At 46.5% G+C, this 23,049-nt stretch overlaps 1 protein-coding gene across 1 annotated transcript in view; it reads right to left on the bottom strand.

Moving 5' to 3' along the window:
* LOC119139149 (cadherin-12-like) overlaps positions 1–23,049 on the bottom strand; it is a 51,221-nt gene that overhangs the window by 3,297 nt on the left and 24,875 nt on the right. The window contains exons 4-11 of the mRNA XM_037279566.1: positions 22,511–22,630; positions 20,265–20,432; positions 18,295–18,482; positions 7,978–8,231; positions 4,942–5,078; positions 1,914–2,035; positions 1,384–1,501; positions 155–406 (exon numbers count right to left, since the gene is read on the bottom strand). Of these exons, the coding sequence (XP_037135461.1) occupies positions 155–406; positions 1,384–1,501; positions 1,914–2,035; positions 4,942–5,078; positions 7,978–8,231; positions 18,295–18,482; positions 20,265–20,432; positions 22,511–22,630 (1,359 nt within the window). The remainder of the gene's footprint in view (positions 1–154; positions 407–1,383; positions 1,502–1,913; positions 2,036–4,941; positions 5,079–7,977; positions 8,232–18,294; positions 18,483–20,264; positions 20,433–22,510; positions 22,631–23,049) is intronic.

Raw genomic sequence — 23,049 nt, 5'->3', positions numbered from 1 at the left:
ATAAGTTTTGAATAAAAAAATATATATATACGTTTTTTATAAAAAAAAAAAAAAAAAGCCCAAGGTCTAAGCATATTTCAAGGGTGGGGGTGGGTACGACGTCTCAACTGATGCACAACTTGGACATCACGCGATTCAAACATATCGTACTGACCCAGCAGGATGACGATGCACAGGAGGATGGCGATGAGTGCGCCTGTGCTCAGGCCCACGGGCAGGAAAACAGCCTCCGCGCTACACGTCAGCAGCGATCCGTCGGTTGCGCAACCGCACACTCGGATGGTCAAGGTTCCTGTGCTGCTCTTGGACGGGTAACCGTTATCCTCGATCACCACAGGCAGGTGGAAGATCTCCTGTGAGCGTCGGCGGAACCCGCCTCGCTTGGTCACGATTCCGCCCGTGTTGTCTACAGGGGAGGAGACATTTTATCAACGTGCAAATGTTTCTAAAGTTAACCGTGCAAAAATTGTGAGTCACGTTTTGAGCTCAGCCCAGAAAAAGAAACAAGAGTGATGACAGACAAGGAAGGAAATTAGCGAGCGGTGACGACGTGTGAAGGCGATGGAGGTCGACGCGGCGCGTAACACCGAGGCAACGTGTCGGATGGATGCGGCCCGCTTCTGTCGGCTCGCGTCGGAGAGGCTGACCCGCTGTCACGGCTGCTTTGCTCCTCGCCACAAGTTCCTTTTGACAGGCGCTCGGGCGTTTTCGCGCACCTTACGGCATTCTCTTTCTCGTTCGCCGCACCTCACCGCTGATGTCGACTTCCTGTCCCTGCCCATCACGTCTCGGACGGCACAGCGGGCTCACGGGCCCGCCCGTAAGCCACCTTTCAAAAGGTAAGAGTCGGCCGAGTCAGACGCCGCATGCGTCGGCTCCCCTCGGGCGGAGCTCATCCCGACACGGCCTCCTTTTCCGTTTCAAAGGCCGTCCGAGGCCCCCAAGCAGCTCGTCCGCGCACCTTTGAGATATTTTTCAGTTTGACATCACTGCGGGGGCGTTAGCGGTCGCTATCGCTACAAGAAGAAGCAACTTCGGGGAGAGGAAAGCTAAGAAGCGCTTTCCAAAGAATGGAATGAGCACCTCATATTATATACAGTAAAAGCTACAAAACAAACTGACAAATAACTCGTTTTCAAATCAGACGAGTAAGAACTCGTCAAATATTTTAAAAAATATATTTCTTAAAAGTGAAGACAATTTGCAATTCTAGTAATGACACACGAATTTGATGCACAATTTGTCTTCGCGGGCCACATAAAATGATGTGGCGGGCCGTATCTGGCCCCCGGGCCTTGAGTTTGACACCTGTGGTTTAAGGGAAAGAAGATATTTTTGCTGGTAAAGAGTTAAAAATGCAACTCAAGAAAGTACAGCACTTACTTCCAAAGTCTCTGATGGTGAAATTCCTGTTTCGGACTTCATCTTTTGTTGCTTTGAAGGAGAACCGCTGTCCGGCGTTGGGCAGATCTTGATCCTTTGCGCTGAACAGTTGAATCACCTTTTCAGACGACAAAAAAAGTCAGCGGGCCGTCAAGCGCGTCGTGTCTCTCAGCCATGTGATGGAAAGCCAAACGACGGCCGCCCGCCGCATGGCGATGCCAGCTAATGAGCTCGTTTGCAGGCGCGGCTGCTTTCCTGTCCTTATTTATGAGCGCACTTGGATAGGCTGTGCCGAAAATACATCACGCCCAAAGTACCGCCCGATTCGCACTGATCCGATATTGCGTCCTTGTCGGAGGTGCTTGAAATTATTTATTATTATTTTAGAAAGTATTTATTGGTTCAAAAATGACTTTCATTGCAAATATAACTTCCAGATGAGGTTGAAAAAGCAACACTGGGACTGAATTATGATTAGACAAAATAAATAAATGCAGAAATAATCCTCAAGATTGGAGTTTGCGACGTACCTGTCCCATTTTGGCGTTTTCGCACACAAAACTCTCGTAGGGGCTGGCGAGTTCAGGCGGGAACTCGTTGATGTCCAACACGTGGACGGAGACGGCCACCCGGCTGGTCAGAACCGGACTATCTGCGTGGGCAAAGACAGACAACTTCAGAAATTGCATGAGGAGGAGGAGGAGGAGGAGGAGGAGGAGAGCGCATGCAGATAAGGCGGTGGCAGTGACACCGTGTGGAGAGCTGAGGAAATGCAGCCTGGATGGTTGCAACATCTGACATACACAGGTTAATGGAAGCCCCCCCCCCCCCCCACACACACACACACAAACACACAGCCTTCCATCAGTGCGCCGAGGAAATGTTCTTTTCATACAAGGTAAACTTTACGGATTTGATGTGGGAATAGGCTTTTCTCCGCTTACTTAGGTGGGGATGGGGAGCCGGCGGGATTGAGGTCGGGGGCTCTCGCAGAGTCGTCCCGAAGGGATTTAAAATGCGAGACCTGGGCTCGCTTAGTAACCCGCCTTTGACCTTGATGCCAAAAGCAATCTTCCCGTGCGACAAGCCACTCGGGATTTGTCGGGAAACTGCCGAGGTCCTGCATACTTTGGAGACCTCCAAATCTTCTTTTACCTCTAAAACTGTTTTTTTTTTTTTAATGAATGTTTTTATGACTCTAATCCAAGCCAGTAATCCTGTCTGGCACATTCTAACCACCAGGTGGCACAACTGCACCACAATCCTCCGGTGGCCCCCCTGAGCCTCATAACACTTGCTCTAGTTGTTTTTATGAATCAGAACTCCTCGGAGGCCAGTCAAGCTTTTCTATTGCTAATCAGTTAGTTTTAAATTAAACTCACTTGAATACGGCGCTCCTCAAAGCTTTTGGAGTGCACTGCAAGGATGACAAACTGGAAAACAATGTTGACTTGGAATCAATTCGAGGCAATTTTTTGGGGGGACCTCAATTGCTCACACACTATTGCTCAATGGTAGGAACTCTTTTAAAAATATGTGTAAATATCAGATTTTGCAATATAATGGAGACTTTTATGATATGGCGGGCGAGGTGAATTCCAACTCCTTTCTGTGTCTTCCGTTTTGATGGAGCGCCGTGTGAATTTTCAAATATTTTCGGAGTTTGAGAAAGCGTAGTAAGGCAAGACAGGGTTTGAAAACAACTCAGTCAAGCTCAAAGCAATAAAATCCGGCTGGCAGCATAAAAGATGGAATTGGAAAGAAATAGCGCCAAGCGGATGACACTCGAGCCTCCGAGCGGAACCGTTCCCGTGGGCGAGACGGTTCTTCCCGGCCGTCAGGACGGCCAGGCTCGTCTCCGGGGCGCCTTCTGCCGCCGTGTCTCTGGAGAGCTGCAGATGGCGCTCTCATTTTGCTGCATGACTGAGGCGGCAGGCGCAGCAAATCTCCCAGGAGAGCGCCAGAGCGCCTGTCCTTCTTTTGCTCGCTTGTGGCCAGAGAGGCAAAAGCGAACGTGATCTACAACGGAGCAATCACAGATGCTTCCCGATGACTTTTTGGCAGTGAAGGCCCACGTTTGGAATAGCTGACAGTTTAATTAACATTCTGCAAACAAGCCTGGGAGTTGCCTCTCCGTGTCACAACACAGTGGGTGGTAAAGCACTACATTTGTCTGAATGAGGTTCCTCAACTCTCTTCAACTGGCTAGCGAGTTGGCGCCAAAGGATTACTTTTGACTAAATTAATCTCCTCAACTCAAAAACAGAAAATGGCCGCGGTACCGTTTGAGAAAGAAATTCATTTTGGCCTTTTGCTCTGATGATGATTCACCAATTTGTCAAAGCGCCGAATGTCGTGGGACTTGGTGGCCTCCTTGCAGGGAGCTTTCTTTGCGCAGGACTTGACTCGATTGCGACTTCTAAGAAGCAACAACGCCGCACGGGGAATAACACGACGGCACGGCCAAAAAAAAGAGCATCCATCCGCCCTGAGCTCAACCGCCAGCCAAAAGCCAGTCAAGGTCAAGACCGCATTTCTTTTCCAGAGTCGGATGAGATGCGGCGATCGCTGTCGGTACGCCGCCGTTATTTTCCGCCGGCAGCCTGACCACGTGTCACTCCTGCTCTTAAGAAACAACCGAGGCTGCGGAAGTGAAGTGCGGAAGCCAGATAAGAGCGCCAGCGAGGTGCAGGTGGGCGAGGATCAAGCAGAAAGGAAACTCGGCGTTCCCTCGAGACGTGACGCTTTGCCTTCAGCGTATTTGACAGCTAAATTTCAAAGAACTCTTTAAAGAGGCGCCAGGCCAGGGTACCACTAAGAACTGAACATGACAAAAACTGGTTTTTGCCTGCATCATCTTGAAAAAGACCTCAATGATCTTTGGAGATTGAAATGTAAGGTAAGGTTTGAGTCGCTCAGGTCGCGCAAATAGCCGGAGCAGTTCCGCCGTGCATCCCAAGCGCGACCTTGCTACGAAGCGGGCAAAGTCCGTTTCCAAGGCAACGGAAATGACGAGAGGCGAGTGAGCCTTAATGAGTATACGGCGTGGGTAATTTTGATTGAGCGCCGGCCTGCCTCGGGATAATGACTTTGACGCTTCTTAACGGAATGAGGACTTGATGACGATGGATTTGCTTATTTATTTGCAAATTTGACGCACGTCCTTCCATTGAATAATCATTATAAAAAAAAAAACCATAATTAGCCTGATGGCGCGTCTTAAATCCACAGCTCTGCCCGCCATTGTTCTGCCGTGAAACTCGCTGAGGCTCACGTTTGTAATGCGGGTGAGGTGGCCAGGAAAAAAATAATAAAAACTGAAGTCAAGCGAGCCCCAGGAGACACCATCGCGCTTTATCACGGCCCATAAAGCTTTGCGTGGAAAAAAAAAAACACGATTGAATATTGACAGTAGTAAAAGTGTTCAATCTGTAAAGGCCTGCGGCAAAAATACGGTTTTTTTTATTTTCCCAAATCGCTCGCTGTGCTCATTAAATAAGGAGCACAGACGTCCGTTTCGAAATGACACTTTGCTGATTCAGCATTTGTTGTACTCACTCAGCTTGGTGGCCACGATGGAGATGTTGTGCCAAGCTACGCTCTCCCTGTCCAGCATCTCGTTGGTGGAGATGGTTCCCTCCACCGGGTCGATGTCAAAATAGCCGTCCGGGTCGCTCCTCCAGTCGATGGAGTACCTGGGACAGCGGCAAAGTTAGTTTCTCCTCCCCCGCCGGCTGTCAATGCGGGGAATTCTCTTCTCATGTTTCTCTTTTTTATCCATAACTCGGAGGCGATTCAAATATTGATCATAGCCCGCTCATGTTGGACTTTAGCGGCACAGGGGACTACGCTCGGGCGCCTGGCCTCTATTTGTTATTTCTCTTCAGAGGCCAGGCTGGACTTTGTGAGGAGCGCCTCACTATGTCACCATCCTGACTTTGGTTCTTGGCCACTTACTTGATCCCCTCATTCATATTCAGCAGTATATTTTCGTTTCGTCTTCCCCACTGAGTGTCAGAGTGGATGGATGGTGGGGGGAGGGGGAGGAGGAGGGGTGGGGAGGGCTGCCTCGTGTTCACAAGATGAGAGAATGATGACAGAAACACATCTGGCAAAATGGTTTACCACTTTTGCCCGGATTCAAATTTGTTTCTGTTTGATTTAAGCCTGTTGTTTCTTTTTAAGCCGGGGAAGAATTGAACGGCAGTCGCGACGACTTGCTGGACCGAGTGCTGCATGTGATCAATTATTTTATTATATTCTTTGGGTGGCGAGTGTTTGAAGGCAGAAAAGCTCCTTCGAAGCGGAGCGTCATTCAACATTCATGACGGTCTTTTGTCTCCACGGACACACACATGGCTAAAAGCGCACTCGCCTCTCCATCGTAGACACAACTCTCCATTGTTTTTTTTTATTTTATTTTTTACTCCAGGAAGTCCCAGTGAATAATTAAAATGCAGACAAAGTGCAGTTTTACAAAAACTGTATTTTGTTGGAGGTTTTTCATTGGTTGACCAAATGTCAGTTCCGGACTTTTGTTTTGTTTAGTCCGATGATCAAATATTCATTGAAAACATCGTTTTTGTCCGTCACGCTCCGTCTGGTTGCGAGCGGTCTCGGCAGGTTAATAGACTTGAAAAACAAAAGGCTCCTCATCCATTTTTAAGGGCCGGCGATGGTCGAGGCAAGACCGTGGGGTGGGGCGAAGCGCGAGGGCACGGCGAGTTTAGCGACTCGTGTCACATCCATAACGGGCAGCTGATGTTTAAACGTCTCCCCCGGTAATTACCGGGGGGGAGCGAGAGACTCGAGTACAAGACTTGAGCTTCTATTAAGATGCTATCGCGGCGGTGGGCAGTGTTTTTTACTCTTGCCCGTCTCACGCGCTGTAATCCATTTTGGGCCTAGAGTTATTTTTATGTCTGGAAAGCTGCAACAAATAACACAGTGTGATTGCGTGAGCAAAAAGGGTCGTCTTCTTAAAGTGGAGGGAAGTTGATGTTTTGCCGATATTTTGCCCTTGAGAATTGGACCTGTCATCCTTTTCTTTTTGGCCGCTCAATGTGTTGACTGCATTGTTCGGGCGACGTACGCATAAGTTGTATACAAAACAATATGTATATATAAATGAATATACCGTATTGGCCCGAATATAAGGTGATGTTTTTTGCATTGAAATAAGACTGAAAAAGTGGTGGTTGTCTTATATTCGGGGTCTAGACTTTATACCCATTCATAACGCTAGATGGCGCCAGATATCTTTAAAATGCTGACCTTAACTCCCCAGGCTAAAGCGAACCCCTGTCACGAAGAAACAAAATAAAAATAGCGGTAGCACGGAGAAGAAAAATAAAAAATAGCGGTAAGAAAGAAAAGAGAAGAAAATAAGAGAAGATATAACAGAAAATGGAAAAACCAGAAGCCATGTGATTGCACTTTAGTTTACATATTTAAATGTTCAGATATTAAGATGTGATAGAAAGTTTTTGCACGATTTGAATTAGGCAAAATAACATGTTTTTTCTCTCGAATATATTGTTATAATCATTTGTTTATATTCTATATTAATTATTTTCTGTATAAAAATTAAATTTGGTGTTCAACAAGTCTTTTTTCAAACTTGAGTCTTGAAAAAGAGGGGGTCATCTTATAATCAGGGTCGTCTTATATTCGGGCCAATACGGTACTTTATAGGTTGGAAGGGTCTGGAAAAACTCATCGTGTATGACAGGAAGGCAAACTGTCGCACGAACGTCGAGGCCCTTTCTTAAAGTCGTCACTCTGACGAGGTCGCGACAAGTTCAGAGCCGATGTGATTGTGATGCCGAGACGACATTGATTGATCGATTGTTCCCGAGTCCTCCGCTGATGAACAAGGGCGGCAGTCATGGCCGAGCAGATGCAAAGACGTAAAGGCTTCAATCAGGCAGCACGGGAAAAAGACACTCGGTCCGGTAAAGAGAAGCCGCATCGTGTTCTCCAATCAGCCGAGTACTTCATTAGGAGGCCCGAGTGCTTTGATTACATTTACTCTGCTAATTGGAAATAATTGAATTTCATTTTCAACTGTTTGTCACTGTTCGTTGTTTGCACAGGCTGGAAAAGTTCTGGCTTATAAAAATCGCCTTTGTGCACGGGCAACGATTAGTCAATGAATCGACAACTCATCGATTATCAAATTAATCGGTAATTGTCTCGATGCGTCTTAATTCCAAAGCATCCATTCGCAATTTCAGCTTCTCATCAGTAAATACAAAATTGATTAATCGATTATCTAAGTAGTTGCAGCCCTAATTCTTATGCAATTTTTATGTTTCAATTTTTTCTCATGCAAGCTTTTATTCCCTAATTTAGATACCAGTTTTGAGCCCCAATTAGTAAACTCATTCTTAAAGTCCCTTTATTGTTGTATCATTTTTGTTTTTATAATAACATCCACCATTTTACTGCTGCAACGATTTCCATTAATGATCTTAAAACAGCAAATTCCTCCCCCGAGCAGTTTGTTCTCATTTGTAACCATGGCAACAATGGCAATCCTTCACGCCATAGCGGGCGTGGGAAAAGGAACTTTCGTTGCGAGTTGAACTTCACCTGACTGGACTGCTGCCGGCATCCAAATCCTGAGCCGTCACAGCTCCGATGATGGTGCCCGCCGGTGTGTCCTCGTACACGTCCATCACGTAGGCGGCCTTATTGAACACCGGGGGCTCGTCCACATCCAGGACGTTAATCTTCACCGTCGCCGTGTCTTTGAAGGCCCCGAAGGTTTGGAATCTGGGGTCCAGATGAGCGTTGGAGGCGTCCACCTTGAAGGTGTACGCCTTCTTGCTCTCATAGTCCAGCGGCTGAAAAGAAACAAAAGAAGTTGACGAGCATTTCTCGTCTTTGTCCTTGCAGGAGCTTCTAAGACGTCAACTCGGGGTCAATTAGTCAAAGGCGAGCGGCCGAGCGCGCACACTTGACATCGTGGGCAACGTCTTGACAGCGGTGACACGTCGGTTCTCACCCGCGCCCGTCTGCTGCCCTCTCATGTGAGACCGCCCACGCCGGGCCGAGGCTCGCCGCCGTCACACTCCGCCGGCCCCGCAGCCGCACGAGACACGTTGACGCCGCCTGTACTTCAAATGAACTAACGAGGAGGGCGGCACCTTGGCAGCGAGCGGCGTGTCCCGGGATGGCGGATTTCTCTTTCTGGCAGTTTGTTTGGAAAAAGCTTTTCAATTGAGGAGGAGGTGAAACTTTTTTGCGCGACCTCCCACACAAACGAGCTTGGAGAAGAGATTTCAAACACATCTGTCATCTTACTTTTTAACAGAACAGGACAACCAAACTACATTTTAGGTCACGGGTTTTTAAGTCATGAAGCTGTCTTGAGCTCAGAAAAACCAAATTGTGATGAAAATTCTGCTTCGCCAAGACACTCTCTGATCTGATCTTTGAAAAACACAACGAAAGAGCAATTATATTTCCTGGAGGTGAAAGCCTGAAGATGCTGGCATGTTCTCTCAGTCATCTGTCTTGTTGATTTTACAGGGGTCTTCTGTTCTGCCGGAGCAGGTGTCCATTAAAGGACTGGAGGAGAAGGTGGGTGGGCTGCGATGGGGGAAAAGACACAGCAAAGCCTGCCAATCTAAAAGCAATCACTGACCATCAGCTAGCTTGATTGGTTTGATTACAGCGCAGCAGGTGCAAGTGCTGCGGGCTCTTGCAGTCGCACTGGGGAAATGCATCAGGAAGTACACTCTGTCCTTCTCCGACGACAGCCTCGCTTGTCACTTCACAAGACGCGGACGCCATTTAAAGCGCCGGCTAGAAGGCCTCAAACGACCGGACGCGCAACCGCGGCGCATGGCTGAAATCAGCTTGAACATTTGGTCCGGGCGCGTCGGGGATCTGTTTCGAGGCGGGTCAAAGTGCTACTTCGATCAAAGCGAGCCGAGGTACAACGCCTCCGAGTCGACCAAATGTGCTCCTTGAGTGCTTTTTGTGCTAATGACTTGACTGGCTGCTCATTAAAGAGCAAGAGCAAGCACGTGCTGTGTGGTTACGAGGATTCACGACGCTAGCGCTGTAGCTCGACGGAAATAGGAAAGGAAGACTTGCATGCAGCAAGGGCAAAATAAAACCACACACATTTTGAAATTCTCCAGAGATTGTAAATGTCTCGTTTGATGATTTATTGGACGTGTTAATTATGCTAACATCGACACAAGCATTATTATCTGATTTGAAAAAGGAGAAATGGCATATTACCGTATTTTCCAGACTATAAGGCGCACCTTGAACGAATGGCCCATTTTAAAACTTTGTCCTTATATAAGGCGCACCGGACTATAAGGCGCACCATTAATGCATCATGTCAGATTTTTAATCCAAATCAAATCATTCTCCATTTTATCTTTTTTATTTTAACTTCAGACGCAACAAATTACTTTATAATCACAAAATAATGATCCATAGTCTTTTTGATTCATGATTCATAGTCTTCAGCGGGCCACTTATGATTGATTTCATGACACAATGCTTTGGGCCAGTTTAAATTTAGGAATTTGGTCCATATATAAGGCGCACCGGACTATAAGGCACACTGTCGGCTTTTGAGAAAATGTTTGGTTTTTAGGTGCGCCTTATAGTCCAGAAAATACGGTACACACATTTTGAAATTCGCCAGAAATTGTAAATGTCTCGTTTGATTATTTATTTGACGTGTTAATTATATTAGCATCTACATAAGCATTATTATTTGATTTAAAAAAACGGAGAAACGGCACAAAAGGTATTTTTAAAGAGAGAAAGTTTTTTTCAGCACTTTACATTGGTTAATAATTCTTAAAAAAACAAACAAAAAGGGCCACGAGAGAACTGAGCATTACTATCAATATGGGAAAAGTTATTTTTCCTCTCCAGCAAGGTGCTCCATTTTCTTGGGAGTCCATGAGTGACTGATACTGCGATCTAGCACATGCGCAGGTGGATGAGGGGCGGCGGCGCCGGGTGGTCGGCCAGCGGGGGGCTGCGCACTCAGCCTCATTAGGCGTCTCGTGATACATGGGCGTCATTAGCCAAAGGAGAGAAAAAACTTCTCAGTGTGAAGCTCCTCTTTGCACGTGAAGATCAGCGCTACCTTTGCCTTCTGCTCGCTAATCGCCAAAGAAAGTGCAGCTAGCCATCTGGACAAACAACGTTTCAGGCTGAATTCGATTGAAAAGCGATAGGGGTGGGGGTGTTCTGTGCTACATTTAGTAGGAGTAACACACACACCCAGTAGGGGGCGACACTGAGCCTCAAATTAACAAGAAGAGCTAACTCTGCAAAGCATCGCATAGATACGAAGGTCATGAGGGAAATATCCCATGAAGTCATTCTCTGACTTTTTTTTTTTCCAGGAGGTTGACCTACTTTTACGTGATTGGCCGCGAGGCAGCGGAGGCGCACCTGCGCTCGGCTTTCCAAGCCTCTCGTTACGGTACGAGGAAGCGCGTCCTTTCGTTTTGCTCGTGTGTCGGGTGGCAACAGAAGTCGCTTGAAATTCCAGACATGTTCCCCACACCCTTTGATATGCAAATGTGCACCTTCAGTGCACCGCCACCGCTGCCGAGTGGAGCATCCTGGTGCTCTACAATAGAAAGCCACCGACGCCTAATGTGGACCGTGAGCTCGTCAAGGCCTTTGGCAGGTACTGGGCGGTACGCAGCGCCAAAACAACGGTCAGGAATCGGAGTGCAAATCAGAACAGAGTCCGGAATGAGCTTTGATTGTGACCGGAGTGCCGGAAAAGCGAATTCCACGACATCCACGCGAGCGTAAAAGAGGAATTCGCTTCAGAATATTGAATGTTCTCCTCACATCTACGCCAGTCACTATAATAAGTGGGGGGGGTGATAGGGGATGATGCCAGGCCCGTAGGGGGGGAGTCGGCATCGTTCCGAATCACAAGCAGGCTGATTCCATTTGTTTGCAATGCCGCACTAAAGGTGTTACGCCAGGAGATTAAAGAGTGGCAGAAAAACAGCGGAAAATATTGAATCTGTCAGCCGTGCGGCGCCGGCGTTAAATCTGCTTAGGCTCACTGTTATGTATTTACAAAGACACTCTGAAATCATTAACAACACGTGAGCTTGCCATTGGCTCAAAGCTAAGATAACAAAGTAATTGAATGACGACGGTGCTGACAAAACATCTCGGCGGATTTCACGTGATGGAGGTGCTTGTGGTCCCGCTGATAACGGGACCTCTTATCGAGGACCAGAAGATTTGTCAGTGCTCAGCGAAACGCCCAGGTAAATTTTAAGTTGGCATTTTAGATGGACGAGGTCGGCAGCTGTCCGACGAGGAGCCAGATTTGCTCTACTTTTCTCGTTACGACCAGATTCGCCCAAACTAAAGTCTTAGCAAGGGATGACCGTGGCTTTAGCGTAGCATTCGCGATCGTCTTCTTGCGTAACTATCGCCAGAAGGGACATTTGGTCGGTCTCTGAAATGCGAGCTTTTTAATTCCGACTCTTCGATGCCTGTGAAATAATGCAGCCTCCAAATAGTAATAAATAGTACAGTACATTTGTGGAGTGCAGTTCTTTGTCAGAGCGGAACAAATGATTCCCGTGTGGAAGAGCAAAAACCAACCGTTTGCATTTTTAAGACCGGTGACTCACCAGTGCAGTCAGTCGGCGCTATTTAATTCGGTAAATCATGACAGGTGATACCGCCGATGAGTCAGGAGCTGATCTTTTGAAGAGTGCCAAAACTAGAACAGAGCCCAAAGTGTGCCAGTATGACCTCGGGCCTTTACAAGCTCTTGCAACGCAAGATTTTCACGTTTCAAACGGTGAGTGGTACGTAAAAAATAAAAACACGAAAGCCGTGATGGAGGAGCTTGAAAATGGAAAGACTGAGAGGCCATAAAGAGCATCAGATGTCATTTCCGCAGTGGAAAACAGCAGTCGCTAGCGTCAAAGTAAATGGAGAGTGTTTTCGACGAGTCGAGTCGCAGCAGAGATTTCTTTTGGGCCGAGTGCGCCGTCGGCAGCGGGCTGCGTTCAATAAGCTCGTCAACAGGAGAGAAAAGATTACATGGCCCAAAGGGGGGGGGGGGTGCTCACTTTATTGTGCTGCCATCAATCACATCGCTTTGTGTCCTCACTTGCCTTCATCGCTCCGCTCCGGACCATTCTGAGCGCTTGCCAGTGGCCACCGTTTCTTTTTTGGAGCAACTTCTGACTCACTCCTGATGCCGCCGCTCATGAGTTTTCACAGCTTTCCGGGAGGAAGCCATTTTATAATAAGACGCAGAAACAACAATAACAAGTGGACTCCCATGACACTCCGATATAAAATCCTCAGGACCAGATAAATGTCTTTTGGGTTTTGCGTTTGAAAATGAATCCATCCATTCATATGCGGTGGTAACAAAGATTTGCCAATTTAGCATCACAAGTACAGCCTGCTCAGATTTGGTAGGAGTCCAACAAACTTTCACCAGGAAGTGGCCACGATATGCCGAAAGGCTTTAAACACAAAACTTTCCAGGCTTCTTGGGAATTTTTACTCATGATAGACATACATGCCAAATGTGATGCTTCCAAGAGAAACTGTCTCCCGGGGGTTTACATTTTCAAATTGGCTCGAAATACCCAAATTTCTCTCACCTTGTACCCAAAAGGCAGACTTACTTCATGCCATTTTTGTGGGTTTACTCATGACGGACATGTCTACCAAATTCCGCAATTGTTACTTCCCCAATGGCAGAATCCATTCTGCAAAGACAAAGGGGGGGGCATCAATGTACATTTTCACCAACACAATTCAGAACTACCGTCGGGAATCCCTTGAACAAAAATTCCAAACACTTCCTACACGCTCACCTGGTGAGACGTTATATTTATCATTATTTTCCAAACTGGCTACCGCCCGGAGGCATTTCCTCTCAGTGCCAGAATAGCCAGCCTCGCTGCCCACTGAAGTCTTCAGCGCTGCAATCAATGGATTAATTCCCAGCCGGGTGTGTGGGCGAGCCGCCGGCGCTCGCTTGGCAGCGGATCAGCTTCGTCCGCTATCGGGTGTCACTAACTGGCAGCAGTCGAGCACTTCCCAACTTCTGCCGCTTTTGAACTCACGGTGGCCTTGCTTCACTTTGTATATTTCGGGCATTACGGCCCGATTGATTTTTAGGGACCCAGCTGAGATGTGAGCAAGCTACGTTTTATCCGCCCGTATCAATTTTGAACATCGCCATGCTGTCCAAGAATATTTTTCTGTTAGTGCGCTATTGATTTTCAATGTGCAATATCCTTCCTGCATAAATGATCTGGATCCTCCTTATCAGATTTGTGCAGTTTCCTTTCCACCGCTCAGCCCAATGGAAATGTCAAATTTTGTCGGGGTTACGGTTCCATCTCGGACCGTATTGATTTTGAATGATGGTATCTAAGTGGCTTGACGCAGTTGAGGTCGCGGATTGGTTTTATTAGCACTCCGGCGGGCGGCCTCAATTCCCAGTACTGGATCGTTTCATGACAGAAAGTGAAAGGCAGCTTCATTTCGCTCCCGTCTTCAATCACATTTATGATGGAGGAAGTGGACCAAGCTGACGAGATGCTTTAGGAAAATGAAGTCCTTAATTAATGGCAGGGAGGATGAAAAGGCTTCTTGCCTCAATCCTGTCGATTGCTTTGACTGGAGAAGCTTAAACGGAGCTCATCCGAGATCAATAGCCGGAGTCGTTTTCGCCGTCGGGCCCACGAACATCTGTGCATGTGTACGAGCAGAGCAAACGACGAGAAACAACTCGTAATTCCCGTCATTTTGTTCCCAATCCATCCATCCGCGGGACATTGCTGGTTTCTATGCACTAAAAAATGAAAGTGCCGACATCAGACGATTTGCCGTTTTCCAGCAGAATGTTGACTACACACTTCTATTTTTGCAAGCATTTTGAGCGGGAAGGCTAAAGTTTCAGCGACGTCCTGAAATCCGAACGCAGGCTACCATGTTCTCACTCCAACGAGGGGGAAGCATTCCTCACGTTTTGTCCTTCAAATGCACAAATGATCTTCAAGTGGCATGATTCTGCATCACAAGACTTTCCCCATAAAGACGTATTTTCAGTCCAGTGAGTCCTGCTTTTTCTCATCTGTGAGGATTTGGCCCCGTTTGGAGATTAAGGCGAGTTTACCCCTCTCAATTTTATTGGTTTTGTACTTTCCCTTTTTATTGGTTTAGGATTTGGAACATCCCAAAAAGCATTTGGACAAATGAAACATTTAGCAAGCGATACTAGCGCTTTCTGTGTCGGGACATTAGACAGATTTGCTTTGGGCTTAGCTTCATTCCATTTGAAAGCTTTCAAGCCACCTTTCGATTCGTTACGATAATCTCGATGGAGACTTTCTTTGCACTGGCAAGAGATTGCAGCAAGTCGCATAGGCGACTTCCACGTAGCCGAGTCGACCAGTTCGGAATACAAAAACGGATTCTTGCTTTGGGGAGCCATTTTATGCACGCTGCTCAGATAATTACAGGCTAGATTTCAGTGCAGGTGGGCTGACATATGAGAAACCCCAAAATAGAACCCCCGCTCAACATCAGCATTAACATCAGCATCACCATGGCAACACTAACGCTGCTTCACACCCTTCCTTATGCAAAAAAAAATGCATAGGTGTTTTTGGTTTTGTCCAAAACCATATCGCCTGGACTCGACCTACTTCTGACACCCGTTCCGAGAGAACCGCACGGGACTCGGCGCTGTACAAACGCGCGCAGCCAAATATGATGCCACACATGGCGTCTTCAAACAATTCAGGTTCAGCCCCCGAGGCTGGCTCTAGCAGATTTGCATGGCGCTCGCTTTCCTCCGTCTGCCGGGAGAAGGTAAATAAACAAGCAGAGGCACAAACGCCACGTTTAATCGGAGAGGAAGCCATTTTCGGCGAGGCGACCCGAGGCTCTTGTTTGTCAACGTGTCCTTCGTCGTACCACGTGTGATCGGTCCGCACGCCTGCCCGGGAATTCTTTGGCGGATTTACCTATTGTCTCACGTAATCTTATGTTTAGCAGATGGGATGCAGCGAGGCCCCTTCACGCCTGTTTTTTTTTTTTTTTTTTTTTTCCTCGCCAGTCTGGGAAAGCAATGATCATCCTTTGAACCCATTACTCAGCCTGATCCTCTTATCATAGCCAACCTTCCTCACTCTCTAATTTGGCTTCTGCCAAACTCGGCTGTGTACAATGAGGTTGCCTGCGCATTTGTGTGTGTGTGCGGAAAGTCAAACGAGGGAGGAAAGGAGAGCAGTAGAAGGATTGCTCTCTGGGGAGATTGCAGCAATCCCGAATAAGACAATGGAGTGGGCGGGTCAGAACACAGCAAGTAGCTCATGAAGGCTTTATCCTCAGCTCCCTCACACCTTCATCCATTGTCTTCATCACTCCTCACCCGCCTTTTGCGCACTTTGATGGAGGCTGTCGCTTACTCTAACTTACTATGTGTGAGTGCAGCGGTTGCCTCTTTGGCTGGCTGCCGGCCTTTGCCATGCTTTGTCATTTTTGCAGCAGGAGGCAGATGCCTCCGACGCGTCCTCCTCACTTCCCTTGTTCAAATTGACTTAGCTGCACACTTTGAAGCTGCCGACAACAATAACATCACGCGGCGTACGACTGTCAATTACTGCCTGTGCGAATCTTGTGGCGGGGATCAAAAAGGATCGGGACCACCTTTTGTGCTAAAAATAGAGCGATGGCGTTCCACTCAACGCCAGGCACATTTAACTTTCTCATATGAACAATCATCCCCCTCGAGATACGCAAAGGCTGCAAATTGCATAGTTGAAAGTGAAAGTGAAAGCTCTATGTCCCCAAAAAAATCCGAGTTGTTAGCCATTGTAAAAGTTGAATCCAAATTGTATCTGAATCTTTTGAGGATCATTAAACGAAAGTACAGTAATCCCTCGTTTATCGCGGATAATCGGTTCCAAAAACCACCCGCGATAAGTGAAATCCACGAAGTACGGTCACCAACAAGAAGTACTGGGCAAGCTAACGAGTTGGCGGAAAGATGCTAATTCGCGATTGTGTTAACACGCGAAAACGGACTAAAGGAATGTAAACGAATATTTGGAGCAATATTACATTGTCCTAAAGGTTAGACACATGTTTCTTCAATTTAGAAGTTTTATTTTGACTTTTAAATGTTTTTTTAATTTGGAAAAAAAATCCGCGATGTAGTGAAGCCGCGATAAACAAAACGCGAAGTAGCGAGGGATCACTGTAAATGTATGTTAGTGAAATGTATGTTGAGAATCCCCGCTATAAGACGCCAATGTTCATAAGAAATCGAGATTAGGAGATTTTCCCTGAGCTAATGCTAAACAAGCGAGTGTCACGTTTATGCAAACTGGAAGTGCAGCTTCTATTTAAATGAACCATTCAACAATCAACCAAGAGATTTGTGCTCATCCTTTAATTCAAAATTAAAGCCTCGTCCTTCCTCTTTTTCATTTTTCCAAGGCAACAGTATTAACATTTTATTAACAATCTGCATTAACATGTCCCAAAAATGTTCCCCTTCCCTGCCTGACAAAAGCGAGTTTAGCGGCGGCTGCTATTAGGCGTGATGAATGTGACACCTTTCGTCCTTTCATTTCCATTCAAGCTCAATGTGAGTTCCAACAAATTGAATTTGGACTGCCCAAAGAGGTGCGCAGGCGTGTGGGTGGAGTGGCGGGGTAAGCAAGCACGTTTAGTAAGCGAGCACGCAGGTGCAGGGCGAGCAATTCTGTATGTGTGAGTAGAACGGAGAATAGTAGCACTTGTGTAAAACACACAGAGGGGGTGTGAGGGGGTGCGCGTGGGCCCAAACTACCCACGCATTCATTTGGACTGTCGTCTGGCGAAGGCAAAATCAATTGTGTTGCTTAGCGTTGTACGTGCAACATTAGCAAGGCAGGCTAACGATATTGATATTCTGCTTGTAGAACATGATTGCATCAACTACCACAATAGTAACAGTGGAGATTCTTCAAAATTGTTTTTTTTGTATTTGCTTAAAAGCAACAAAGTGGCGCTCATGAAACGGCCTCCCACCCCCGCATCCAAGGAGAAATAACACGGAACCCGCGGGAAGCGGCGCCGCGTTATTTGACTTGAGTGGATTCGGACATGATGGATGGTGCGCTAATGTTCACAAGTCAGGGAATACCGTTGATGCGTTTTATGGCCACAAGGGGTCTCCAAATCGCATCAAGAAATACGTCGCACGCGTTGACTCTTTTATGTTTTGGCTCACAATGTTAGGTGAGCTCATTTGAAGCTTCCCGAATCATATAGGCCAAAGTTAATAACTCGCGTCTTATCGTGTTTTAATATATGCCGAGCGGCTGCTCCATTTTGCTCCCTAATTTTAGTGCGGGCCTGTAACGTCTTCTTTTGTTCAAACGAGAGATGATAGACCTCGGAGGCTTTATCCCGACGTAATTAATTCCTCTAACGTTTTGCTACAAAGTTGGCCGAGCAAAATGGCGTCCCCGCTGATGCCGTGGGTTCATGTCGGAAATAAATTGCAGTGCGGATCAAAGCCGACCTCTGGGAGTCTTAATCAACTTAGCCGGCAGAACATATGGCCCACCGGATGAGCCGCTACACGCCGAGTGCTCACCGGCGCACAGGGACGCCGACACGCAGGGTCGCAAGCTGAGGTTCAGGGGTCATCGAGGAACCTCGCTAGGGTGTCCCCTCGCACCCGCCCTTACTTCCATCCAAAAAGCGTGTATTCATTTTAGGGCGGCTTTCTACCACTAAAATTGTGTTTGCGATTTTCTTTTTTTTTTTTTTACTAGAGTGGCAGCTGAAGTTCAAGTCGACCCTCCATGAAACCCAAATCCAAATGTTGCGCGTTTTTGTGGGCGGGCCACTCACCCGCTTGAGAATGATGACTCCATCTTGATTGTGCGCATTGGTGGTGATGTCAAACATGGCGCCCCCGTCGCCCGGCACGATGGTGTACTCCACTTCGGCGTTCCTGCCCACGTCCAAGTCGTGGGCCTTGATTCTGCCCACCGCCGAGCCCACCGCCGAAGATTCAGGAACGCGCAAGTGGAAAAAACCTGAAAAGGAGCAAAGCCAGCGAAGACATTTTGAGAAGATCGCAATATAGGTGGAAAAGGTGTAGTTTTCTTCGCTTCGAGAAAGGTTTGCTGCAAGAAGCCATCATCTCAAGGCAAAAGTAGAACTCTCTCTCGGGCTAAGCTGTCATCAGCTCTTGTGAGGACTTGAAACATCTTCAGCCGAGTACAGAAGCATCGGCACGTGGCGCCAACCTTTGTGCCGTGACAGAATTATGGAAATATCTACTTTTGCTTTCCGCAACTCGGCTCGATTTACATTCCAGGGCTCGCTACGGAGCCTTGCCGCTGCCGTCGGCCACAGCACAAAAACCGCACGTCAGTAACTTTCCAGAAAATGATTTCTTTTCATTGTCAACCCACTCTGACCTGCTGATTGAGAGAGGCAAATTCATAAAAAAGATGTAAAGTTCCACCCTCGTGCTGAAATGTGTGAGTCAGCCCCCTCAGCGCAAGCTGCAATCTAAATATAGAAGGATGTTCCACGAGCAAAAACAACGGCTGGCCGACGAGCTTTATTTACCGGACCTTGTCGACGCGGCCATGCGAGAACAAGTCGACCTTTTGTGCGCCATCGTGACAAACTGTGCAATCACGTACGGCGCCACGGTGGTGGAAATGTCTGGAAATGTCCAAGCTAACACGTTTTTGAGCATCTGCTCAGCGGTTGCGTCCAGTCCGGGTTTGGACGGGGTGTCGATTCCTGATGCGTGTACGTAACGATACGATAGCGGCGACATCATCAGCGTGAAAGCATACATTAGTTGTAACCTCTGTTAGCTTAATGCTAACAAATAGCATCGGAGTCTCTGCGTTACAAATATTTGGACAACGATAGGTGTATTTTCTTCATCCTCTGCCAAGAACAACTCATTACTGCCCAGCCACATGTATGACTTATTAGAAATGAAACTTTACACAAACAATTATTAGTCATTTCGTTCAACTTTGTATGTTGTGTTTTGTGCTGTCACTTCATTGATTCGTCAAGTGCCGTGCGATAGATTGCTTCCCTTAAACATTGCATCAGGAAACGTATCTGGCATAAAATCGCAGCCATGCAAACAAATTTTATGAGACTGACTGATTGATGAAGCGACTCCCAAAACGCAATGAAGTCAGTGTTTGAGTGACGACAGAGTGCTCCATCCGCTTCAAATGACACGTTTCCGATGACTTTGACTTGAATCCACTGCTCCAAATCTTTGCTTATTTGTAGACATCTTGGTCCACCCACCGAAAACAATGTATACCGTATTTTCCGGACTATAAGGCGCACCTAAAAACCTAAATTTTTTTCAAAAGCCGACAGTGCGCCTTATAGTCCGGTGCGCCTTATATATGGACCAAATTCCTAAATTTAAACAGGCCCGAAGCATTGTGTCATGAAATCAATCATAAGTGGCCCGCTGAAGACTATGAATCATGAATCAAAAAGACTATGGATCATTATTTTGTGATTATAAAGTAATTTGTTGCATCTGAAGTTGGGAATAAAAAAGATAAAATGGAGAATGATTTGATTTGGATTAAAAATCTGACATGATGCATTAATGGCACACCTTATAGTTTTATAGACAAAGTTTTAAAATGGGCCATTCATTGAAGGTGCGCCTTATAGTCCGGTGCGCCTTATAGTCTGGAAAATACAGTACATCATTTGGACCAACGTTGAAAAAAACGACTCCAATGTGTCAAATTTGCAGTGATTTGAAGCGATTGGGGTGAAGTGAAGCGAAGAAGTTTGAAGTGGAAAGCACCTACTTTTGGAGAACCTGGGCGGGTTGTCGTTGACGTCGCTGAGGGAGATGTTGACCACGGTGGTCCCGGCCAGCCCTCCCAGTTGGCCCCCCATGTCCTTGGCCTGGATTAGCACCTGGTACTGCTCCTTCACCTCTCGGTCCATGTTGGGCAAGGCCGTCTTGATCACGCCTGTGGCGTAGCGCAAACGGCCAGCGGGCACAAATGTCAACGTGGGCGGACAACAGCAGGGAGTCACGAGCGTGCATTTTTCATATGAAGACGCGTCTGCACTCGAGGAACAGCGATGGCGATCGCTTGACAAATTTTTTAATTTGCCGTGATTCGCTTTTAAGATCACGCGGCCTTCGCATGCAGCAGAAGAGCCAAATGCTGCTTCACCATGTTTGCTTTGAACTCTGGGCTCCACTCATTGAAGACAGTCAGGCTTGCGGGGCTTTATTTATTCTTGGTGAGATTTTAGTTTTCTTTTACAAAGTCCAATTTTCCAAATATGTTTTTCAAGCCCTTTGTAAGGCGGAATGGTGATTTTTGTTCGCACCGTTCACACCGTTGGGCTCCCCTCCCGCGTGTCGATTGTTTGTTTCCTGATTTTTTAGGAGTGTTTGCGCAGATAGACGGACGCCCAGCTGGGAGAACATTTATTCTCGCAGCGTGATTTGTGTTTGGAGTTGCCGCTGTTTTGTCATCCCGTCTCAGCAGGTGCTCGACTACGAGTGGCGACACCTTCCACCTGTCGTCCGCCGTGGTGATATGCATGAAAGGATGTGATTACGCACTGTCCCGCTTGTCCCGCTGTCGGCAAAAGTGTCCTTTCAAAGACTGTTGACATCTTATGACTTTTTAATAGCGTGTATACAAGTCATAGTGTGTCTGGAGTGCGTGCATACCCATGAAGTGTGAAATTAAATAACATTAAATCTGCCATTTCTGGGAAAATGTGATCTATTGTGAATTTTGCTGTTGCTGTCACAATTGGGTTCATTTACATATTGGGCTCTATTTTTGCATATGGCGTCAATCCTGCGCAAAGAAAGATTGAAGATCATTTGTGCGGGGAGCCGCTCGCCTAGTTGCAACACCCTAGCACTGCCCCCATGGAAACATTGAGAAATTTCAAGAGGTTTCAAAAGTGAACATTAAATGTGCTACAATTCTTTGTGTATTTTGAAGTATGGTTGACAGAAATGATTTTAAATAGTAAGTGGAAAAAAAATCGAATTCCCCCTTAAATTTAGGGAAAAAAAACCATCCCCCCCTTTGCCCCCAGTGCAGAAGCTTTTACCACCGTTCTGCTGCATTGACTTCGGTGGAGCATGAGCATAAACAACAAAATAAATAACAGAGCTAATGTTTCAGCATGCATAATTATGTTTGGTCATTTTCAAATGACGGTCGTAAACAGTTATTAGCTAGTCAGCAACCAGCCGGCAAAAATCACGAGACGTTGAATGGAAACATCCGGATGCTGCCAGGGCGCTGACACGTGCCTCTAGACCAGTAATTAGGGAGGACTTGTATTCAGTCCCTTAGTAGTATTCATGAGCTTCAATACCTCTAGGTGTCAAACTCAAGGCCCGGGGGCCAGATACGGCCCACCACATCATTTTATGTGGCCCACGAAGACAATCGAGTTAATGTGTCAGTACTAAATGAAGAATTTAGTCCACTTTCAAAAAATAGAGATATTAATAGCGATTTTTATTACCATTAATTTACGACCATTCATTTTTTAAAAAATATTTCAACAGTTAAGCCAGATACGGCCCACCATATCATTTTTATGTGGCCCACGAAGGCAAATTGTGCATCGACTTTATGTGTCAATACTAATAAAAAAATTAAGTCCACTTTTAAAAAATAGAGATTTTTATTCCCATTTTTTTTTTTTATATTTCAACATTTAGTACTACTCTCTGATTTCAAAACTAGTTATTGATCAGTTTGTTGTGCAGCCGATATTGTAAACAATATAAGGCGATGACAGTCATAACGGCCCACTGAAGGAAACTATGACTACGATGCAACTCGCGACAAAAATGAGTTTGACAGCCTTGCTCTAGCACTTGCATCAAATTTAGTTTGAACACAATAACAAAATATATTGAGCAAAGCCCTTTTTTATGATGCCGATGTGTTGAAGTGCCGCTTTATAGCGCCAACTACTGCTACTATTGTATTTTTTAGTTTTATCAGGGGCTGTTTCGAGCAGCCTCCATGATCCCTCAATACCAGTGCGTCAGAGTTACCAGTTTTGGGGTCCACTGAAAAGTAGGGCTGTCCATGCAGGATGCTGTACACCACCCTGGCGCTGTTTCCGTATGTCGGGTCATCCGCGTCGGTGGCTGTCACCTGCGTCACGTACGTCCCTACGCAAACAAACACACAACCGTGACATTTTTGGTTTACCTGGAGAAAATAGAAAAGAACAAACTCGCCAAATATCAAACACAGAGAGCAGTTCAAGCCCCCTAGTTTATTAAATAAGAGGACGGAAAATAGAGAGCCACGCTTGCCAATGTTGTTAGCATGGCAGTCGTCCAAGCAGCGTAATTATGTCGGATCCACCTTGCCTAACAGCATTAGTCATTATGTAGCATGGCTTTTCAATTAAAAATAAGCAATGTTTTAATTCTTTTATCATAGCAAACATATGGATGCTGCCAAATTGATCGTTGCGTTGCATGCTGGAAAATTACAACGCAATCAGTGAAAACAATTGAGAAATACGCTTCTACTTTTGCGACGGGTCGTCGGAACGTATAGCGGCTTTAAAACGTTGAGGCCG

This window comes from Syngnathus acus, chromosome 20 (assembly GCF_901709675.1).
Source record: "Syngnathus acus chromosome 20, fSynAcu1.2, whole genome shotgun sequence".
Classification (NCBI taxonomy): domain Eukaryota; kingdom Metazoa; phylum Chordata; class Actinopteri; order Syngnathiformes; family Syngnathidae; genus Syngnathus; species Syngnathus acus.
Note: the sequence above shows the minus strand (reverse complement) of the source record. Positions and strands in the feature narration are given on the sequence as shown.